Source organism: Schistocerca americana, chromosome 3 (assembly GCF_021461395.2).
Source record: "Schistocerca americana isolate TAMUIC-IGC-003095 chromosome 3, iqSchAmer2.1, whole genome shotgun sequence".
Classification (NCBI taxonomy): domain Eukaryota; kingdom Metazoa; phylum Arthropoda; class Insecta; order Orthoptera; family Acrididae; genus Schistocerca; species Schistocerca americana.
The window spans coordinates 336,393,375-336,413,965 of record NC_060121.1 but is presented as its reverse complement, the minus strand read 5'-3'; the positions used below and the strand labels follow the sequence as shown (position 1 = coordinate 336,413,965).

General features: G+C 43.9%; 1 protein-coding gene across 1 annotated transcript in view; it reads left to right on the top strand.

Annotated features, from left to right (window-relative positions):
- Positions 1–20,591, top strand: part of LOC124606737 (potassium voltage-gated channel subfamily KQT member 4) — a 1,016,202-nt gene that overhangs the window by 859,895 nt on the left and 135,716 nt on the right. Inside the window, exon 13 of the mRNA XM_047138769.1 lies at positions 12,235–12,536. Coding sequence (XP_046994725.1) covers positions 12,235–12,536 — 302 coding nt within the window. The remainder of the gene's footprint in view (positions 1–12,234; positions 12,537–20,591) is intronic.

Here is a 20,591-nt window from a genome sequence, read left to right as displayed (position 1 = left end):
GTGCAGAATGACACACAAGAAATACAGGGTGTTACAAAAAGGTACGGCCAAACTTTCAGGAAACACTCCTCAAACACAAATAAAGAAAAGATGTTATGTGGACATGTGTCCGGAAACGCTTAATTTCCATGTTAGAGCTCATTTTAGTTTCGTCAGTATGTACTGTACTTCCTCAATTCACCGCCAGTTGGCCCAATTGAAGGTAATGTTGACTTCAGTGCTTGTGGTGACATGCGACTCATTGGTCTACAGTACTAGCATCAAGCACATCAGTACGTAGCATCAACAGGTTAGCGTTCATCACGAACGTGGTTTTGCAGTCAGTGCAACGTTTACAAATGCGGAGTTGGCAGATGCCCATTTGATGTATGGATTAGCACGGAGCAATAGCCGTGGCGCGGTACGTTTGTACCGAGACAGATTTCCAGAACGAAGGTGTCCCGACAGGAAGACGTTCGAAGCAATTGATCGGCGTCTTAGGGAGCACGGAACAGCCGACCGTGGTGGCCGAGCGGTTCTAGGCGCTGCAGTCCGGAACCGCGGGGCTGCTACGGTCGCAGGTTCGAATCCTGCCTCGGGCATGGATGTGTGTGGTGTCCTTAGGTTAGTTAGGTTTAAGTAGTTCTAAGTTCTAGGGGACTGATGACCTAAGATGTTAAGTCCCATAGCGCTCCGACCCAGCCAGCACGGAACATTCCAGCCCATGACTCGCGACTGGGGAAGACCTAGAACGACGAGGACACCTGCAATGGACGAGGCAATTCTTCGTGCAGTTGACGACAACCCTAATGTCAGGGTCAGAGAAGTTGCTGCTGTACAAGGTAACGTTGACCACGTCACTGTATGGAGAGTGCTACGGGAGAACCAGTTGTTTCCGTACCATATACAGCGTGTGCAGGCACTATCAGCAGCTGATTGGCCTCCACGGGTACACTTCTGCGAATAGTTCATCCAACAATGTGCCAATCCTCATTTCAGTGCAGATGTTTTCTTTACGGATGAGGCTTCATTCCAACGTGATCAAATTGTAAATTTTCACAATCAACATGTGTGGGCTAACGAGAATCCGCACGCAATTGTGCAACCGCGTCATCAACACAGATTTTCTGTGAACTTTTGGGCAGGCATTGTTGGTGATGTCTTGATTGGGCCCCATGTTCTTCCACCTACGCTCAATGGAGCACGTTATCATGATTTCATACGGGATACTCTACCTGTGCTGCTAGAACATGTGCCTTTACAAGTACGACACAACATGTGGTTCATGCACGATGGAGCTCCTGCACATTTCTGTCGAAGTGTTCGTACGCTTCTCAACAACAGATTCGGTGACCGATGGATTGGTAGAGGCGGACCAATTCCATGACCTCCACGCTCTCCTGACCTCAACACTCTTGAATTTCATTTATGGGGGCATTTGAAAGCTCTTATCTATGCAACCCCGGTACCAAATGTAGAGACTCTTCGTGCTCGTATTGTGGACGGCTGTGATACAATACGCCATTCTCCAGGGCTGGATCAGCACATCAGGGATTCCATGCGACGGAGGGTGGAAGCATGTATCCTCGCTAACGGAGGACATTTTGAACATTTCCTCTAACAAAGTGTTTGAAGTCACGCTGGTACGTTCTGTTGCTGAGTGTTTCCATTCCATGATTAATGTGATTTGAAGGGAAGTAATAAAATGAGCTCTAACAACGAAAGTAAGCGTTTCCGGACACATGTCCACATAACAAATGGTTCAAATGGCTCTGAGCACTATGGGACTTAACATCTGTGGTCATCAGTCCCCTGGAACTTAGAACTACTTAAACCGAACTAACCTAAGGACATCACACACATCCATGCCCGAGGCAGGATTCAAACCTGCGACCGTAGCAGTCCCGCGGTTCCGGACTGAGCGCCTAGAACCGCTAGACCACCGCGGCCGGCTCCACATAACATATTTTCTTTCTTTGTGTGTGAGGAATGTTTCCTGAAAGTTTGGCCGTACCTTTTTGTAACACCCTGTATATCCACAACTGTGAATATGATGAGACTCCAACTATACCGTTTATTGGCGACATAGGAAAATTTGTGCCGGGCCGGGTCTCGAACCCGGATATCCCGCTTTACCCTAGCGGTCGCTTTGTATGTCCTGGAAGCGTGCTCGGAAAGCTGAGGTGAAGCCGGCACGTTAGCTCAGCGTGTCCGGTCAGAGGGTTAGCCGCCCTCTGTAATAAAAAAAAAATAAAATAAAATAAAATAAAAATTTTTAAAAAAACTGAGTTAATGGAACGACGATGAACTTGAACAAGCGTCATGGGACGTCCACCCCGAACAAAAACGAATGTTGGAACTTAAATAGTGGCAACTATTTATTCACAACCTATAGAAAGAGCTACATGTTTACAGTGGTTACTGTCTTTCAAAGTAGTCACCAGCGTTGTGTAGAACCCGCTGCCAGCGATGTGGAAGGCAGTAGTATATCGTTTAGCAGAGCGTGTTCTGTTGATGGTGCGAATGGAGCTGTCTACTGCCTGTCGAATCTCTGGAACAGTTCTGAAGCGAATGACTCGAAGTGGTTCCTTCATCTGCAGAATGAAATCAAAGTCACAAGGACTTAAGTCCGTGGAGTATGGTGGATGGTACAGTACTTCCCAGTTCCATCGACCGAAGGGAGCACCCACAGCTGGCGCTGTATGCGCCCGTGCATTGTCGTGAAAAATAATGGATGGGTTGCGCAGAAAGTGTCGCCGCTTCTTTCGCAGGTGATGCTCTAAAAACGAACAGTAATACTGTCTACTGACGGTCTGCCGTGGCGGAACGTAATGCGTTGGGATAACACTATCACAGTCGTACACGAGAATCACCATAACTTTCACCATAGTGGGGCTCTGACGCACTTTCGATTTTCGCGGCGACCCATAAGGACGCCATTCGTTGGATTGGCGTTTCAGTTTAGGCCTGTACGATGTGGCCCATGTCTCATCGAGTGTTACGATACAGCGTAAGAAAGCCTTATCGCTCATAGCGCTCCAAGTGCGTCTGAGCAGCGTTGTAACTAATCCATTTCTGCATTTCCTTCAAGTCATGCGGAACCCATCGTAATGCAATTTTTCACATGCCCAGGCGTTCCTTCAGGATGCGAAGCACAGTCGTATGCGCTAATCCGATTTCGTGGGCGAGCTCACGAATCGTATGGCGTCGATCACTGTCCACTAACGCGGCAACAGGATGAACTTTTTCTTCAGAGACGCTAGGACGACCTGCCCGATGCATGTCTGCCAGTTTGCCGGCCTTCGTTGAAGGCTTTTACCCAACGTGCCACTGTTCTGTGCGGCAATGCCGATTCCCCGCACGCCTCTTGAAGACCTTGATGACACCGTCGTGCTGTAGGACCTCTGGCACATTCAATCTTGATCCATCTCCGTTGTTCCTGTTTCGAAAACATAGTAACACCCTTACATTAGACCGCTCGCTCACAAGAGACCGTGTTTCCCTCGATTGTGCACACGCCGGTGACAAGGGAAGGGTGAGTCCATTTGCTCGGAGATAAGGTAGGCATGTCAACAACGTGTGCTCCAGCCACAATAGTAGATTCCATTGCATAGTGTTTCCACAGCAGTGTTGCCACTATTTAAGTTCCAGCCTACGCAGAACGAACAATGACGAACAAAATGAGAACACAAATCAAAAGTGGTTAACACGATCGATAGCGCAAAGCAGGAAATCCGGGTACGAGTCCTAGTCCGGCACAAATTTTCGTATGTCGCCGATAAATTGTTCAGCTGGAGTATCATCGTAAACGCAGTTGCGAGTACATTTCTTGCATTTTTATCGTTCGATTTCTCCTCTGAACGGACCATACTGTCGCATCAAACTGCATTTCCGTTTGATTTACGCCGAAATATCTACGTCCATACACTGCCAATCAATGTGAAGTGCATGGAAGAGGGTAGACCTACTTAGTATATGATAGGATTTCTTCCCGCTCCAATCAAGTATGGAGAGCGGAAAGAATGACTCTTTAAGCGCCTCTATGCGCGCTGTAATTAGTCTAATCTTGTCTTCGTGGTCTTTGCAGAGGGGGAAGTTAGGAGGCTGTAGCGTGTTTCTAAATTCCTGTTAAAACCGGTTCTTGAACTTGCTAAGTGGGCTTTCGTGTGATAATATACGTCTTTCTTGAAGCGTCTGCCGCTTCAGGTTTTTCAGCATTTCGGGGACGCTCTCCCGTGACTCAAACCTGAGACCATTCATGCTGCCCTTCTATGTGTACGTCAGTAGCCACTGTTACTCCTGTCAAGTAAGAGTCCAACACATTTAACCAATATTCTAAGATGGTATGTAGAAGTGTTTCGGAAGCAGTATCCTTTGTAGACTGGCTCAATTTTCCACTGTCTTTGCTCTGAACCAAAGTCTACTTTCCTGTGATTGAGCCTATGTATTCATTCCATCCTACAGGCATACAAGTTCTTCCAGCAAGATATAGGGGTTGGACGAAAATATGGAAACACTAAAAAAATAACACATTATCATGCCTATTGCTGTGTAAGAAATCTGCTGGCATTCAAAACAGCTTCCACTCGTCTCGGAATGGATAAATGCTGGTCTTGTAGGGAATGTTTTCAGGGAAATCTTGTGCCATTAGATTTACTTTCATTCCAATTGATCCGTAGTGAGGAGGTCCTCCGGGATGTAGAACATTTCCTTCAAATAGTGGCAAGGTCAGGTGACGTTGCTGGAGGCGGCTGGCGTTAGCGCACCGAACTCGCCGAAACAGACCGCAAAGGCTCGATTATACTGAGATCGGTGACATTGGTAGCCACACTAGGTGCGAAAATTTATCCTCGTTCTCACAAAACGAGTCCTGGACGACGCGAGTTGGTAATCATCGGCCTCTATTTTTGGAACACAGCATAAAATTTTCACATGGGATGAACCTGAACAGTCAAAATGGTCGCGTAGCCTTTGCCAGTACTGCGACCTTGCAGAGTAGTCATGGGAACCACGAAATACCACGATATTGCTACCCAAATCATCATTGAATCCCTCGCTCTTCGAACGTAAACTCGGCCAGAAGTTGGTGACGCTGTGAAACAAAAGTCATCCGACCAAATGACTTTCTTACATTACTCCATAGTTCAGCTTTTATGGCTTTGGCACAATGTTTTCCGGTTACGGGCGTTTGTATCAGTAACGTGTGGTTTTGGAATTCCACCTCGCCCGGAAATTCCCCGCTTATGGATCTCCCTTTGTGTTGTTTTGGTGCTGACAGCGATCGCAAAGTGCGACATTCACTTCTGCAGCGACTTTTACAGCTGTCGTCGTCGTATTTTTCGTCGCAACGACCGTCTGTCGCAACCACTCAACACATCCTTTCGACCACGTTGCGACTTAGCGCATGTTATTTTTCCTCTATTCCTCTATGCGGTATAAATCTTCCGATACAGTGCCTCCTGAAACACCAGACACTTCGGCCATTTTGGCTACGGAAGCACCCACCATACGATCACCACGTTCCAATGCACTGAGCTCCAACATAATGAACTTACAACTAAACAGAACACTGTTTTGACCGACTAATATTTGGAACGTATTGCAACGTATTGCACGGGTGCTGTTCTTGGTCAAGTACAACAATGCAACGTGCAGGCTTTCTTAGCATCTGAATTTATGTTCAAGCCTTCATTCCTTCTGGAGTTTCCATATTTTTGTCCACCTCTTCTATTTGTATGAACTGACGTATTTTGATTGTGAGTCATGGATGTTGTATTCATAAGACTTTGTTGCGCTTTGTGAGGGGCATAATTTTACATTTCTTTGCATTTAAAGCTAGTTACCAATTGTTACACTACACTGAAATCTTATAAATATCTGACAGGATATTTGCGCACCTTTCTTCAGGCGGCACTTCACTATAGAGAACTGCATCAGCTGCAGAAGTCTGAGGTTCTTATAAATATTCTTTGCCAGATGATTAATAAACAAAACGAACAGCAAGAATCAGGGCTATTTAGACTGCCGCCTAGGGGCCAGCACGGCTAAAAAGCACACAATACAAAAATAAAAAAATTAAATTTCTCTCGTTTTCGCGGGGACTTAAAAAAGTAAATTGCACGTTATTATGGCAGAGCAAGTAACTTTTATTGAATGCTGCAATACACTTCAATGTGACAAAGATTCATGACATTATTTTCCAACTGTATCACCATGTCTCGCAAACAATGGTCGGAACATTCTGCGATTAACCCAATTCGTCACGGTAGAAATCCGCTACTTGGCCATGTAAATTTCGAGACCCGCTGTTTGAACATCCTCGTTGTTGGAAAAATCTCATTGTCCCCAAATGTTCACCCTCGACTTCCTGGACATTGTCTCCTGCGGTCGACGACGGTTCAATCCCGCGTCCGGCCATCCTGATTTAAGTTTTCCGTGATTTCCCTAAATCGCTCCAGGCAAATGCCGGGATGGTTCCTTTCAAAGGGCACGGCCGACTTCCTTCCCTGTCCTTCCCTAATCCGATGAGAGCGATGACCTCGCTGTCTGGTCTCCTTCCCCAACACAACCAACCAACCAACCATTTTTCCTGTGGTCGATGTCAATGGTCTTCCTTCCCGATCAGCGTCACCGACGTCTGTGCGGCTTTGTTCAAATTATTGGCACCACTTCACTATAGCTAGACGCGACATTTCATTTGGTCCATATACCGCCAGAATTTCAAGGCAAATCTGAATCCATTGTAGACATTCTGAAAACAAGAATTGTACTGTTCCGCGTACTTTCATCTTTCAAGTACGTTTCCAGTTGCCGTGCTATTTCGCTCCCACATCGCGATGCGCCTGATCTTGGTACCACAGAAGAACTATGTCTGCAAGAAGCCCGAAACAATGTGCACAATGGTTTTAGCGTGGGTCGGCATATGTAACTTACTTTCTAAAGCCCCATGTAATGCGTGTTACATACCCACTTATGATTGGAAAAGTCGTGGACTTAGTTGTTTTGTGCGGGTTAATTTGTACGAATTTTCCAGTGGACAGCTGGTATTAAGTAAGTCGCCACTCAGATCTCTAACACTGCTCTCCTTCACGTTAAGTTCCCAGGTGCCCAGTCGAATGCCTGGTGCTTCACATGGAGAAATCTGTTAGACTTTTAAAAGAATGGTTGACAGAATTTTGCCAGATTGAAGTGAGTTCGAAAACGGAAAAAGTCAATTTATTCTATATCTCATTTCGGCCGAAACAGGAGCCATAAAATTTTGTCCTGTAGCCGGGCGCGGATTCTTGGCCTCTTAAAATAAGGAAAAGGATCTCGTTAATGATATACTGCAGGAAATGTACCTGGTGGTTATAATTAAAGTGCAGCTACTGACAGAGATGCCGTGTGGGCTGCATTATCGTATGGCAGCGAAACTTGGCAGATATTCTAACGCGTTAATGCGTAACTGTCTTACGCTGGAAAAAATGCAATTCCAATTTTGTCCACCAGATGCAAATCTGTCACTGTGGACGCATGAAATATGTATAAAAAAATTTCCATATGAAATGGATTAGGAACGGAACGCAGGCAGAGTATGTTAGGCGAGTGAAAAAGGCATAATTTTCAGTTCATTATTAAGCGTCACGATCACAATCTGTCCAGTATGAGTAACGGAGATGTCAACGAATGCCGTACAGTGTTAGATTTGTACCTAGTGGCCAAAATTGGAACCAGTTTTTTTTCAGCGTAAACCGGTTAGCACATCTACCAAGTTCAGCTGCCATACGATGATTACACCCCACACTGGACCTCCGTGAGTGGCTGCACTTAAATTATAACAACCCTGTACAAGAGTTCGTTAGATCCACAGCGTCTGATGGATATCTTACTGATTCTACACGTCATATAAAGGTAACGCGACCACGGGAAATTTCTAGAGATAAATTCAATTTTTAAACAAACAAATGCGTTAAAATACGTATTTATGTTTATAAATAACATTTTATTGTTATGATTATATAACTACCAACTGAAAACAACTCCAAAAACTTATCGCCATAATTGTTACAACATTACGATGATTGTACTCGCAATATACAGGGTGTTATAAAAAGGTACGGCCAAACTTTCAGGAAACATTCCTTACACACAAAGAAAGAAAATATATTATGTGGACATATGTCCGGAAACGCTTACTTTCCATGTTAGAGCTCATTTTATTACTTCTCTTCAAATCACATTAATCATGGAATGGAAACACACAGCACCAGAACGTACCAGCGTGACTTCAAACACTTTGTTACAGGGAATGTTCAAAATATCCTCCGTTAGCGAGGATACATGCATCCACCCTCCGTCACATGGAATCCCTGACGCGCTGATCCAGCCCTGGAGAATGGCGTATTGTATCACAGGCGTCCACAATACGAGCACGAAGAGTCTCTACGTTTGGTACCGGGGTTGCGTAGACAAGAGCTTTCAAATGCCCCCATAAATGAAAATCAAGAGAGTTGAGGTCAGGAGAGCGTCGAGGCCATGGAATTGGTCCGCCTCTACCAATTCATCGGTCACCGAATCTGTTGTTGAGAAGCGTACGAACACTTCGACTGAAACGTGCAGGAGCTCCATCGTGCATGAACCACATGTTGTGTCCTACTTGTAAAGGCACATGTTCTAGCAGCGCAGGTAGAGTATCCCGTATGAAATCATGGCGGTGAATCGAGGAAGTACAGTACATACTGACGAAACTAAAATTAGCTCTAACATGGAGATTAAGCGTTCCCGGACACATGTCCACATAACATCTTTTCTTTATTTTTGTGTGAGGAATGTTTCCTGAAAGTTTGGCCGCATCTTTTTGTAACACCCTGTATGAACACATGTGCTGTCGCAGCTCTGTGCCCCTCCCGACGGAGGTTCAAGTCCTCCCTCGGGCATGGGTGTGTATGTTGTTCTTAGCATAAGATGGTTTAAGTATTGTGTAAGCCTAGGGACCGATGACATCTGCAGCGTGGTTCCTTATGAATTCACACACATTTGCACTTTTTTTTTGCAAGTGCGCCTTTTGGAAGCGATTAACAACAACAATGTAACATCAAAAAAGCTGTCTTAAACTTCCCCCGGAGTAAAAAATGTTCAAACAACTTACGTAAATTCAGACGGTTGGCTTTTTCGATAACCATCGACATTTCCGTAGTACGGCATGTGCAGAAAGACAAAGCGCACACACACACACACACACACACACACACACACACACACACACACACACACAACTAGCACCACCACGCGACCAAAGATAACCAACATCAAAAGTTATTGATAGCAAATATTAATTACGAGCAGATGAGCAAGCAGCATTAACTCTATCCCTATGCTGTTTGACAAGGGAGATAGCAGGATTCCAAGCAAACTTTGCGAAATTTAATCAAAATTGGCTTAAATTGTGCTTGAAATCATGCCCTCTCCCTATTCAAACAGCAGAGGGTCAGCGTAAATGCTGTTTGCTCACTTTCCTGTAGTAATATTCAATATCGATAACTTCTGACAATATAGTTTTAGTTACGTGGTTGCGATAATTGTTTACGTTGTGAACGTCTTTCTGCATATGACGTGTTATGGTTCTTGGTCGGCGTAGTCCCTTCTACTGAGAGTTCTAGTTTCCTTGCATAGCACTCACTTATCGTATTTGTGGTTTGAAAATCAATGATTGTTCACCTGTCGAAATATAGGCGTTTGTCGAAAACGTCACTTGGCTGCATTCTCGCATGTTGTTTGAACTGTTATCCCTGTGATCACAAATTGTACAGTAAAATTTTGTAGTTGACATGGATATTGATCTGATTTTTCTATTATTTTGTGCAATTCGTTGAGAGATACTGGTGAATGCGAGGGTAGTTTACCTTTCTTACTACAACATTATGAAGGAATCTTTAGTTAAATATGTAACTCCAAAAACATTCTTCCCAATAGCTTACAACTAAGGCGACCAACTCTGATTGTGAGGTTAGGTGGCATGCCCCTAGAGGTGAGTTTGCGTAACATGATACGGATAGCGATAACAAAGCAATTTTCGAGTAAAAACATTTTATTTTGTCAACACTTGGGCTTACTTCAAAATATAAATTCTTCAAAAACTAAATTCCTCGTGACAAGACAGTACTTGAACAAACATAAATTCTGCTTAAATGTGTAAACAATTTCGTGGACTTAAATGTTTTAACAAACAATGAATTCTTGAAGAAAAATAAGTTCCAGTTATTATTATAGCTACTTGCATTTATTTAAATAAAATTAGCAACCACGAATGTAGGATTTGTCGGCTCATTTATTTGAACTGGTGAGTTCAATTTTCTCACAGTTTTACTTACGGTCGTACCAAACTGAATCATGCTAGTCTGGCCATCTTCGGTTTATTCCTCTTTTGATGATCGTGAACACGGGAATTTCGTTGCCATCGCTTTCAACAATCTTCCCAGTATATTGACGAGCATAGTACTTCACAAAACGCACACTTAAATGCGTTGAGGGTGATCAAGAGGACTTGATATTGTGGAGCATTCCTTACTCGATGTAATCTTTGCGTAAGGCGGTGCCAACTGGGACCAACCTAATTACGATAACTATCCCCAAAGAGATATCAGAAACCATACAAAGCAATACATCAGAAACAAAGGATTGTGATACAAAGAATTGTGGTACATGAGTGCAACCATTGTTAACCACGCTTTCGAAAAATTCCATAAGCTACGCCTCAATTCGATCTATAGATTCACCAGAACAAAAGAAATTACGATCAAAAAATTTTGTCACTAATCAGAAAAACGAAGAAACAGGGGTCTTTCCTTTACGACGTTTCCAAGCAGACTGAAGTTTTGGTGGATGGTGCACCTTTACGTACACTATGTGATCAAAAGTATCCGGTCACGCCCCAAAAATATACCTTTTTCATATTGGGTGCATTGTGCTGCCTCCTACTGCCAGGTACTCCATATCAGCGACCTCAGTAGTCATTAGACATCGTGAGAAAGCAGAATGTGGCGCTCCGCGGAACTCACCGACTTCGAAAGTGGTCAGGTGGTTGGGTGTCGCTTGTGTCATACGTCTGTACGCGAGATTTCCACCCTCCTAAACATCCCTAGGTCCACTGTTTCCGATGTGATAGTGAAACGGAAACGTGAAGTAACACGTACAGCACAAAAGCGTACAGGCCGACCTCGTCTGTTGACTGACAGAGACCGCCGACAGTTGAAGAGGGTCGTAATGTGTAATAGGCAGGCATCTATCCAGACCATCATACAGGAATTCCAAACTGCATTAGGATCCACTGCAAGTACTATGACAGGCTGGAGGTGAGAAAACTTGGATTTCATGGTCGAGCGACTGCTCATAAGCCACACATCACGCCCATTTTTATATGAGTTTTGGCAACTTTAGCTAAATTATTGTTTGGATGCCCTTCGTGATTCCATCACTCTCTCCCCCCCCTTCCTCCCCGCCCCTCCTCCCCCCCCCCCCCCCCCCCCCACGGGCGGAATTTGTGCGCTCCCTCTGTCTGCACTCAGAGTAAATCTCATCTATAAATGTGAGAACGTTCTCTAAGTGGAACTTCCTGGCAGATTAAAACTGCGTGCAAGACCAGGACTCGATCCTGGGACCTTGCCTTTCGCGGGTATGTGCTCGACCATTTCAGATACCCAAGCGCAACTTATGACCCATCCTCACACCTCTAAGTGTTTGCATAGCGTGTACATGAGGTGGAACGAGGGTACCAGTCTGGTATTTACACAGCTGGACATGGGAAATCACCTAAAAGCCACATCCAAGCTGTCTGGTTCACCACTGCTCATAGCCAGTCCACGAAGCCACGAAGCGGAGTCGACCCGGTGGAGACTCGCCTTTCAAAATTTCAGAAGTGGCAAGTTAACAGCAGGGCTAATTTTTTACTGACTAAACCTTAACTGCTGCGTTGTAGGTTCTTAATTCCAATATTGCTCTAAAACTTATTTTTTAGGGTTGGTTACCAGAAAATGTTCCCTAATAGGTCCCACGCGACGGGTAAAATGAAGCCTTAGTACAGAACCCAATACAGTTCTCTGGGGATCATCTCAAGCTACTTCTACTTGTGCAAACGACTCCCCATCGAAAAGAATTTGTTGCGCCATTACTACCAGGAAATCTTCAATCCAGTCACAAATTTCGTTTCATACACCATACTTCCTTCTTACACACGGTGTTGTAAGCCTTATGCTGGAACTGTCCGTGACCGGGCCGCAGGTGGACGACATCGAGATGAAACTGGACCAGCTGATCGAGATGTACCTGGAGGACCGCAAGCGGCTTCTGGCGCTGCCGCTGCCCACGGACTCGGGCCCGCCTCCGCCGCCCGCCCCCGCGCCACCGCCCGCTCCGCCGCCTACGCCCGCGCTCCGCCCCAAACCCATTCTCATCGACAAGCAGGCGTCGGAGCCCAACACGCCCATCGCCAAGAGCTTCACCGACGTCACGGCGGTGGTGCGGACCATGCAGCGCGGCCACTCCGACCTCAGCCACCGCATCCGGAAGCGCGTCACCCTCAGGTAAGCAGCACACTCCGCTCCTTAATCTCTAGTGAAATAACAAATCATTTAAGATTTGTCTTGTAGTGGTCGCGCGGTCAACAGCAACAACAACAACAACAACTGATGACTGTTATCTACAAGCCTGGTTTACACCGGGGCGAACACAAGCCACCACCAGCGAACGAAAATTGTCTCTGGTTTCAACGGCAGGCAATCTGCTAGTGAACGTCATTCGGTGGTTTAACTGTGGCGTTCGCTGGTGGTTACTCATGTACGGAAGGTTGTCGGTCTGTCAGTGAACCGTCAAAGGAAGTTCCCGTCCTGTTCGCTTCGGGGAGAGCAGTGGACAGAGCATTCGCTGGTCTGCAGCATTAGCTACGAACCTTTTTATCTTTTGACATGAGTTGCGAGAGCGATGATGAGCCAGAGAGACTGTAATGTTGGTGACAAAAGAATATAGGTATCGTAGGTACTTGTAGGATCCAAGAAGTCGACAGTGTACATGCCAAAGCAAAACAGATGCAATTGACAGAAAATTTACGAAGCACTCAGATGTCCAACTAATGACGCCAGAAAATTAATTTTTTGCTTATCTATTCATTTATGTAACTTGCTCCTACAACTGTCCAGGTTTTCACACATGCAGCATTTTTTTTTTTTTTTTACGTTTAGTTTCCCAAGAAATAACAGTAGTTTTATACTGAGGTGGCAAAAGTCATGTGATAGCGATATGCACATACTTAAGTAGCTGTAGTATTGCGTATACAAGGTACAAAAGGGCAGTGCATTGGAGGAGCTGTCATTTGTACTCAGGTGATTCAGGTGAAAAGGTTTCCGACGTGATTACGGCAGCACGACGGGATTTAACAGACTTTGAAAGCGGAATGTAGTTGGAGCGCGACGCATGGGACATTCCATTTCGGAAACCATTAGGGAATTCAATATTCCGAGACCCACCGTGTCAAGAGTATGTTGAGAACACCAAATTTCAGACAACAGACAAACCATTGGCCGACGGCCTTCACTTGACGACACAGAGCAGCGTTGTTTGATTAGACTTGTCAGTGCTAACAGACAAGCAACGCTGTGTGATACAACCGCAGAAATCAATGTGGGACTTATGACGAACGTATCCGTTAGGACACTGCGCGACCTGTGGCGTCAGTGGGCTATGGCAGCAGACGACTGACGCGAGTGTCTGTGCTAACAGCACGACATCGCCTGTAGCGCCTCTCCTGTAACCATATCGGTTGGACACTAGACGACTGGAAAACCGTGCCCTGGTCAGATGAATCTCGATTTCAGTTGGTAAGAGACGATGGCTGGGTTCGAGTGTGGTGCACACACCACAAGGCCATGGACCCAAGTTGTCAACAAGGCTCTGTGCTAGCTGATGATGGCTCCATAATGGTGGGGGCTGTTTTTACGTAGAATGGACTGAGTCCTCTGTTCCAATTATACAGCTCACTGACTGGACATGGTTATTTTCGGCCACTTGGACACCATTTGCAGCCATTCATCGACTCCATGTTCGAAAATAACGATCGCATTTTTGTGTATGGCAATGCGCCCTGTCACTGGACCACAGTTGTTCGTAATTGGTTTGAACGACATTCTGGACAGTTCGAACGAATGATTTGGCCACCCAGATCGCCCGACATGAACCCTATGGAACATCCATGGGACATAAACCCTTTAATGATATGCCTAAGTGGCGAATCTATAAGACTGACAGAAAAGTTCTTCAGTGTTGTCCTTGAACAAACAATATTATTACCACAGTACATTCCATTCGACAAAGCGGATTATAGACCAGACCCTAACAGGAACTAACTGGGTTACGTGACTATATTTGGCACCTAGAGGGTCAAATAATATAATTCTTGGTTGCTTGTCTCGCTGCCGCGATCTGACCCTAATCCACAGTCAGTAGAAACTGGAATACTCCAAGCAGATATCTTTGCGACCAATGAATAAGCAACTACAGCTCTAAAGTAGTACCAGAGTGAGCAGTGTTGGTGGCATAATTGTAACTCAAGTACAGTTTGCCACCTTAGCTACCCAGGCACTCACTTGCCCGCATCTCGTGGTCGTGCGGTAGCGTTCTCGCTTCCCACGCCCGGGTTCCCGGGTTCGATTCCCGGCGGGGTCAGGGATTTTCTCTGCCTCGTGATGGCTGGGTGTTGTGTGATGTCCTTAGGTTAGTTAGGTTTAAGTAGTTCTAAGTTCTAGGGGACTGATGACCATAGATGTTAAGTCCCATAGTGCTCAGAGCCATTTGAACCATTTACCTAGGCACTCTACCTTGTTTAGATATATGTTACAACAATAACAATGCTTCAAAAATTGATTCAGTAACACTCAGTGAGCCTTAATTAGTAAAAATAACAACAGTAGAACAATAAGAATTTAACGAAATGACAGAAATACAGTAGATCAAGAAACAAGACTTACCCATAAAACGTTAACATACATTGAACGATTGAATACTTGTCGCTGGATTCAACAGGCCAAGAAAGATTTAAAAGAAAATGCATGTCACGTAACATGTAAGTTTCAGTTAGCGCGTCTGCAAACGATCGTTTTAACAGGTTACGTCTATAGGATCATTAATTCGGAAAATATAGAGTTTCTTTACTCTGTTCATCATAAGAATAAACCTGGCGTAAACATTATGCCATGTATTCTTACGCGTTCGCTTGAATCTCATTGGATTTCGTTTCACGTGGAGCGGAAGCCAAGTTGTGACCAGCGCAGTCAAGTACGATCACAAGGATACGCTTTATGCTGTGTTACACGCTCGTGGACTGAGCGACAATGTGCAGGACAACAGCTTTATGGAGCATGGAACTTGGACAGCACTGGCCAACCACTGCTCCAACTAGTCTGCAATGGTGTGAGCAATAGCAGTTCCGACGTAAAAAGATACGGGCAAAGAAACAATAAAGCATCGAATGTCATTTAATTTTTAAAGAACGTAAATAACATTTGGTAAAACTCGCAGAGATTTCACCGTCCTGTAGCATACTGAAGCCGCTGAAGATATTACAGTCAGTCGTCTCGTAATCTCCTAGCTCCTTCCTTATCCGAATGCGAGAAATACATTGCAGTACTGGAACTGTCATCTGCTACGTTGATAACAAGTCTATCAACAACAAAATCTACGAAGCGAACCAGGCGCCGCATTTTCTCCTTTTCTTTTATGACTTGTCATTCTATATCCTGCCATCATTCGGCAGTGACTTGTGAAAAAGCTACGTGCGTTAGTTCCTGTGCTTCTGTCAGTTTAACAGTCTTGTTATTTCTCGGGCCAAATCCCTTAACTTGGCTGCGGATAATTCTATTGGATTCATATTGTAATGGTACAGTGGCATATGTAAAAATGCAGCATTTGTATGGTGTGCTTGATGCTGTGAAAATGATTGTTTTTCATGTCTCAGCGACATATATCTACATCTGTGGTATAAAACAATGGTCATAGTCCAAATAAAGACTATTTGGTTTTTCATTTTTGCCTTAAAAATTAACTTACGTTTTCTTAGTTTAAGCAACCTTTGTTAACAGTCTTTCATAAAATATCGATAATTGAGAATTCATATTTGAAATGAATATAGGAATTTCGCGTGCAATATGCAATTAAAAATAAGAAGACGTGCATTATTCATAAAAAATGATGAATTTTACAATTACGAGACGTAGGTATTTCAAATTGAGCCACCAAAAAAACTGACTCAGGCGAGATTTGAACCATCGAACCATATACTACGTGTTTCACAAAGATACTACGCTACCAATTCCTCTGTACATCGAGTGTGTGTTTGTGTTTCAACTGTATCTAAAACGGTCCCTCTAAAACTTCAAAGCTGATTATCTCGATAAATTTGTGACAAATATTAAGAACAACCTATTTCTCGGCACTTTTTAAGAGAAACTGCGAAACCTGAATTCCGAACCGATTCCACACACCCCTTCGTCCCCGCTCTTATGCCCTGCGATTTTTCCCCTATCCGAGAGTGACTTCAATGGCAGTCATAATCATCGGACGATGATGTGAAGGCAAGAGACCTCAAGGGCAGTCATAATCATCGGACGATGATGTGAACGCAGCTGCCAACTCTTGGGTTTGAGATAAGTCGAAAGAATTTTCCAGTGGCGGAATAACAAAACTTGTTATACGTTGGGAGGAATGTGTCAATCTTGACGGTGATTATGCTGAAAAATAAATATATGATTCCGAAACTTAAGAATTGTGCTTTAACGTCCTTTTTGTCCCATCTTCCTAATTGTTTTTGTTTGTGTTCTACAAGCATGTGACATTACTTTTCAGCCTAACCTCGTATAAAATTTTCTTCTTCTCCCACGACTTTTCTGAAGTAATGCGTTGGCAAGTACTTGTAGCTGCATTTTCCACCTCTTTTTTTACTCTCTTTATTGCGCTACTGGAATAGTTAGCGGTTCATGCAAGCCTCTCAAGAACACTTTTTAGTGGTATTTTGCTTCCTCGTTAGTCTCTTCCGACAAAAATTTAATAGCGATTGCATATAATCCCGCGTGCCTAATTATAAAGGTCTTTCCCTGCACCTGTGATACTCAAAGACTGCGATGCCCTGCTGCGTAGCAAAGAGAGAGCAACACTCCAAGTACACAGGTCGGCAGCCGCCCATTCTCAATAATTGGATGAAATCTCCCACTGGTCAGGAGGAGCGCGAGCTTCTTCCGCACACTGGCCAAGTTAACTTGTGTGAGCTCTACGCTAGACATATTCCAAGGTTCTTTTAGCGACTATATCCTTATCAACATGGTGTGCTACCCAATATTGAGCCTGAAAGAACGTGAACCATTTGAAATAAAAAAAGCCACAGACTTCCAAGAAATAATTGTGGCACGAAAAATTATAGAGATTCTTCCTTTTGCTGCATCTACTCGTATATGAATGATTCTAATGCACGTCTGGTGAAGCGTAATTCATGAAGCCTCCTTAAGTAGAGTTTTCCAAGTTTTAATTTTTTATTTTCCAAACGTTCGAGTCTTAACAACAAAGTCATAATTTCAAATCTCACAAGAACGATTTAATCGTTTTTCAATTGTAATCTAGTGCCCGCGTATAAACTTAAAAATGTTTTTCCCTTCATTTGCAAATAATTGAAAACTTTTTTTTTTTACAAATGTTCAAAGGCAACACCTAACGCGCCACAAAAGGCTCTCAGAGAAGTCTGGAACTACATTTCGCTAATGCACTTTAATCGACCACTGAAAACTATCAGCATTCAGGAACTATATGGTAAAATGAATTAAATGTCTTACAACACAAAGTTTCGCTGATGTCACGTCCTAATTTTAAATCATACGTCCGTATCTTCTTAAGAGTTAAACAATTACATAAAAACAAGTGGCTGGGCTGCACTCCATTCTACTTTGTTGGCAGTGAAATGATGCGTTACGTGATATATTAAAGCCGTAGCACAGGCACACCCAGTAGTCTACTCAGCGAGTTACAGAGGAGAGCAATATCCCCCTCCATCACCCCTATTACCAAACATTAAAATATTCTCAAACGGAGCACTGAACCTACCCCACGACACGGACGGACGTATGAATTTGGTGTAAGTCTTGGAAAAAATGAACATGTACTGGATATCGACTCATAACAGGTATATGCAGAGCTATCTGTCGTGAAATCTCAAAACTATTTCGCTCTTCTCCGGTCTTTTTTTTGGAATTGAAATTCCAGATACCTATGGATTCTAAAAGCTTGAAGTAACATTGTACCTTCAATTCACAATTTTTTCCTTGCGCCAAAACAACTAAACGTATGAATACAGAAAGTATTCGCATATTTCAGATCGTTACCTGTGTGACAAAAAAATAAAAAAAATATGAACAAATCTCTCAACCAGATAATTCATTGTAGACAGTAGGTACTTACCATAAAGTGGCAGCATTAATGTAATTGGTGTTTGTATTGCTCCAGATGAGTGCAGTCGTTTACGAAACATGATATTTTGACAGCGTTCCTTGGCATCATCTTCTGGTGATACCCACTGAATGAACGCCTCCTTTTTATCCTTATTGCTCCGCATCTTTCATCCCTCCCTACCAGGCCGCAAGTTGCGTCGGTGGAGTGAGTTGTGGAAGGACCCGAGGCCCAGTGCTCTGCGGTCTCCCAGAGCTTCTGCCCTCCCTCATCGGGTGCTGAAGTTACTCTCGGCCGACGTTGCCACTTCAGTTGGCTGATCATTGGGTACAACGCTTTATTGAGAGTAAAGCCACTTTCTCTATTGTTCAGTCCATCGGCCACTCGTATCTTGACAACCTCCTTTAAATCACAGTCACAATACGACAAGGTCTGTTTTAGCACTTCATTTTGTTCATATTTCATTAAGTCCTCTGTAGCTATGCAGCAATCCGCAACTGGCGATTTTGTGCGTTTGTTGACTTCCGTGTTTCTCCTGTGCGCCTGAAACCTTTCTTTGAATGTCAGTACCGCTTGCCTTATGTACAAGGACGTGCTGAGAAGTAATGCCTCCGAACGTTTTACTCATCATCATCATCATCATTTAAGACTGATTATGCCTTTCAGCGTTCAGTCTGGAGCATAGCCCCCCTTATAAAATTCCTCCATGATCCCCTATTCAGTGCTAACATTGGTGCCTCTTCTGATGTTAAACCTATTACTTCAAAATCATTCTTAACCGAATCCAGGTACCTTCTCCTTGGTCTGCCCCGACTCCTCCTACCCTCTACTGGTGAATCCATGAGTCTTTTGGGTAACCTTGCTTCTCCCATGCGTGTAACATGAGCCCACCATCTAAGCCTGTTCGCCCTGACTGCTACATCTATAGAGTTCATTCCCAGTTTTTCTTTGATTTCCTCATTGTGGACACCCTCCTGCCATTGTTCCCATCTACTAGTACCTGCAATCATCCTAGCTACTTTCATATCCGTAACCTCAACCTTGTTGATAAGGTAACCTGAATCCACCCAGCTTTCGCTCCCGTACAACAAAGTTGGTCGAAAGATTGAACGGTGCACAGATAACTTAGTCTTGGTACTGACTTCCTTCTTGCAGAAGAGAGTAGATCGTAGCTGAGCGCTCACTGCATTAGCTTTGCTACACCTCGCTTCCAGTTTTTCACTATGTTGCCATCCTGTGAGAATATGCATCCTAAGTACTTGAAACCGTCCACCTGTTCTAACTTTGTTCCTCCTATTTGGCACTCAATCCGTTTATATTTCTTTCCCACTGACATTACTTTCGTTTTGGAGATGCTAATCTTCATACCATAGTCCTTACATTTCTGATCTAGCTCTGAAATATTACTTTGCAAACTTTCAATCGAATCTGCCATCACAACTAAGTCATCCGCATATGCAAGACTGCTTATTTTGTGTTCACATATCTTAATCTCACCCAGCCAGTCTATTGTTTTCAACATATGATCCACAAATAATATGAACAACAGTGGAGACAGGTTGCAGCCTTGTCTTACCCCTGAAACTACTCTGAACCATGAACTCAATTTACCATCAACTCTAACTGCTGCCTGACTATCCATGTAAAGACCTTTAATTGCTTACAAAAGTTTGCCTCCTATTCCATAATCTTGTAGAACAGACAATAACTTCCTCCTAGGAAACCGGTCATATGCCTTTTCTAGATCTATAAAGCATAGACACAGTTCCCTGTTCCACTCATAACACTTCTCCATTATTTGCCGTAAGCTAAAGATCTGGTCCTGACAACCTCTAAGAGGTCTAAACCCACACTGATTTGAACGTTTTACTCTGTTCTCAAAATCGGTTGACGTATTACATGTCAAGCGTATTACTCGGTCGACTTTCCCACTTCGGTGACAAAAGCTGCAACTCTCTGCCACTAGAGGACACTGAATTGTAGCTTGTAACATGACGATGTGTAATGTAACTATGCCGTTGTGTCAGAAACTGTTTGCTGTAATCGAGTTTCAAACCTCTGAATACAAGGCTCCATTTGAAATCCATAGAAGAATGAAAGCTGTGTATGGTGATGATTGTAACGCCATCAGTGACGTTCAGCGTTGGGTTGTTCACGCT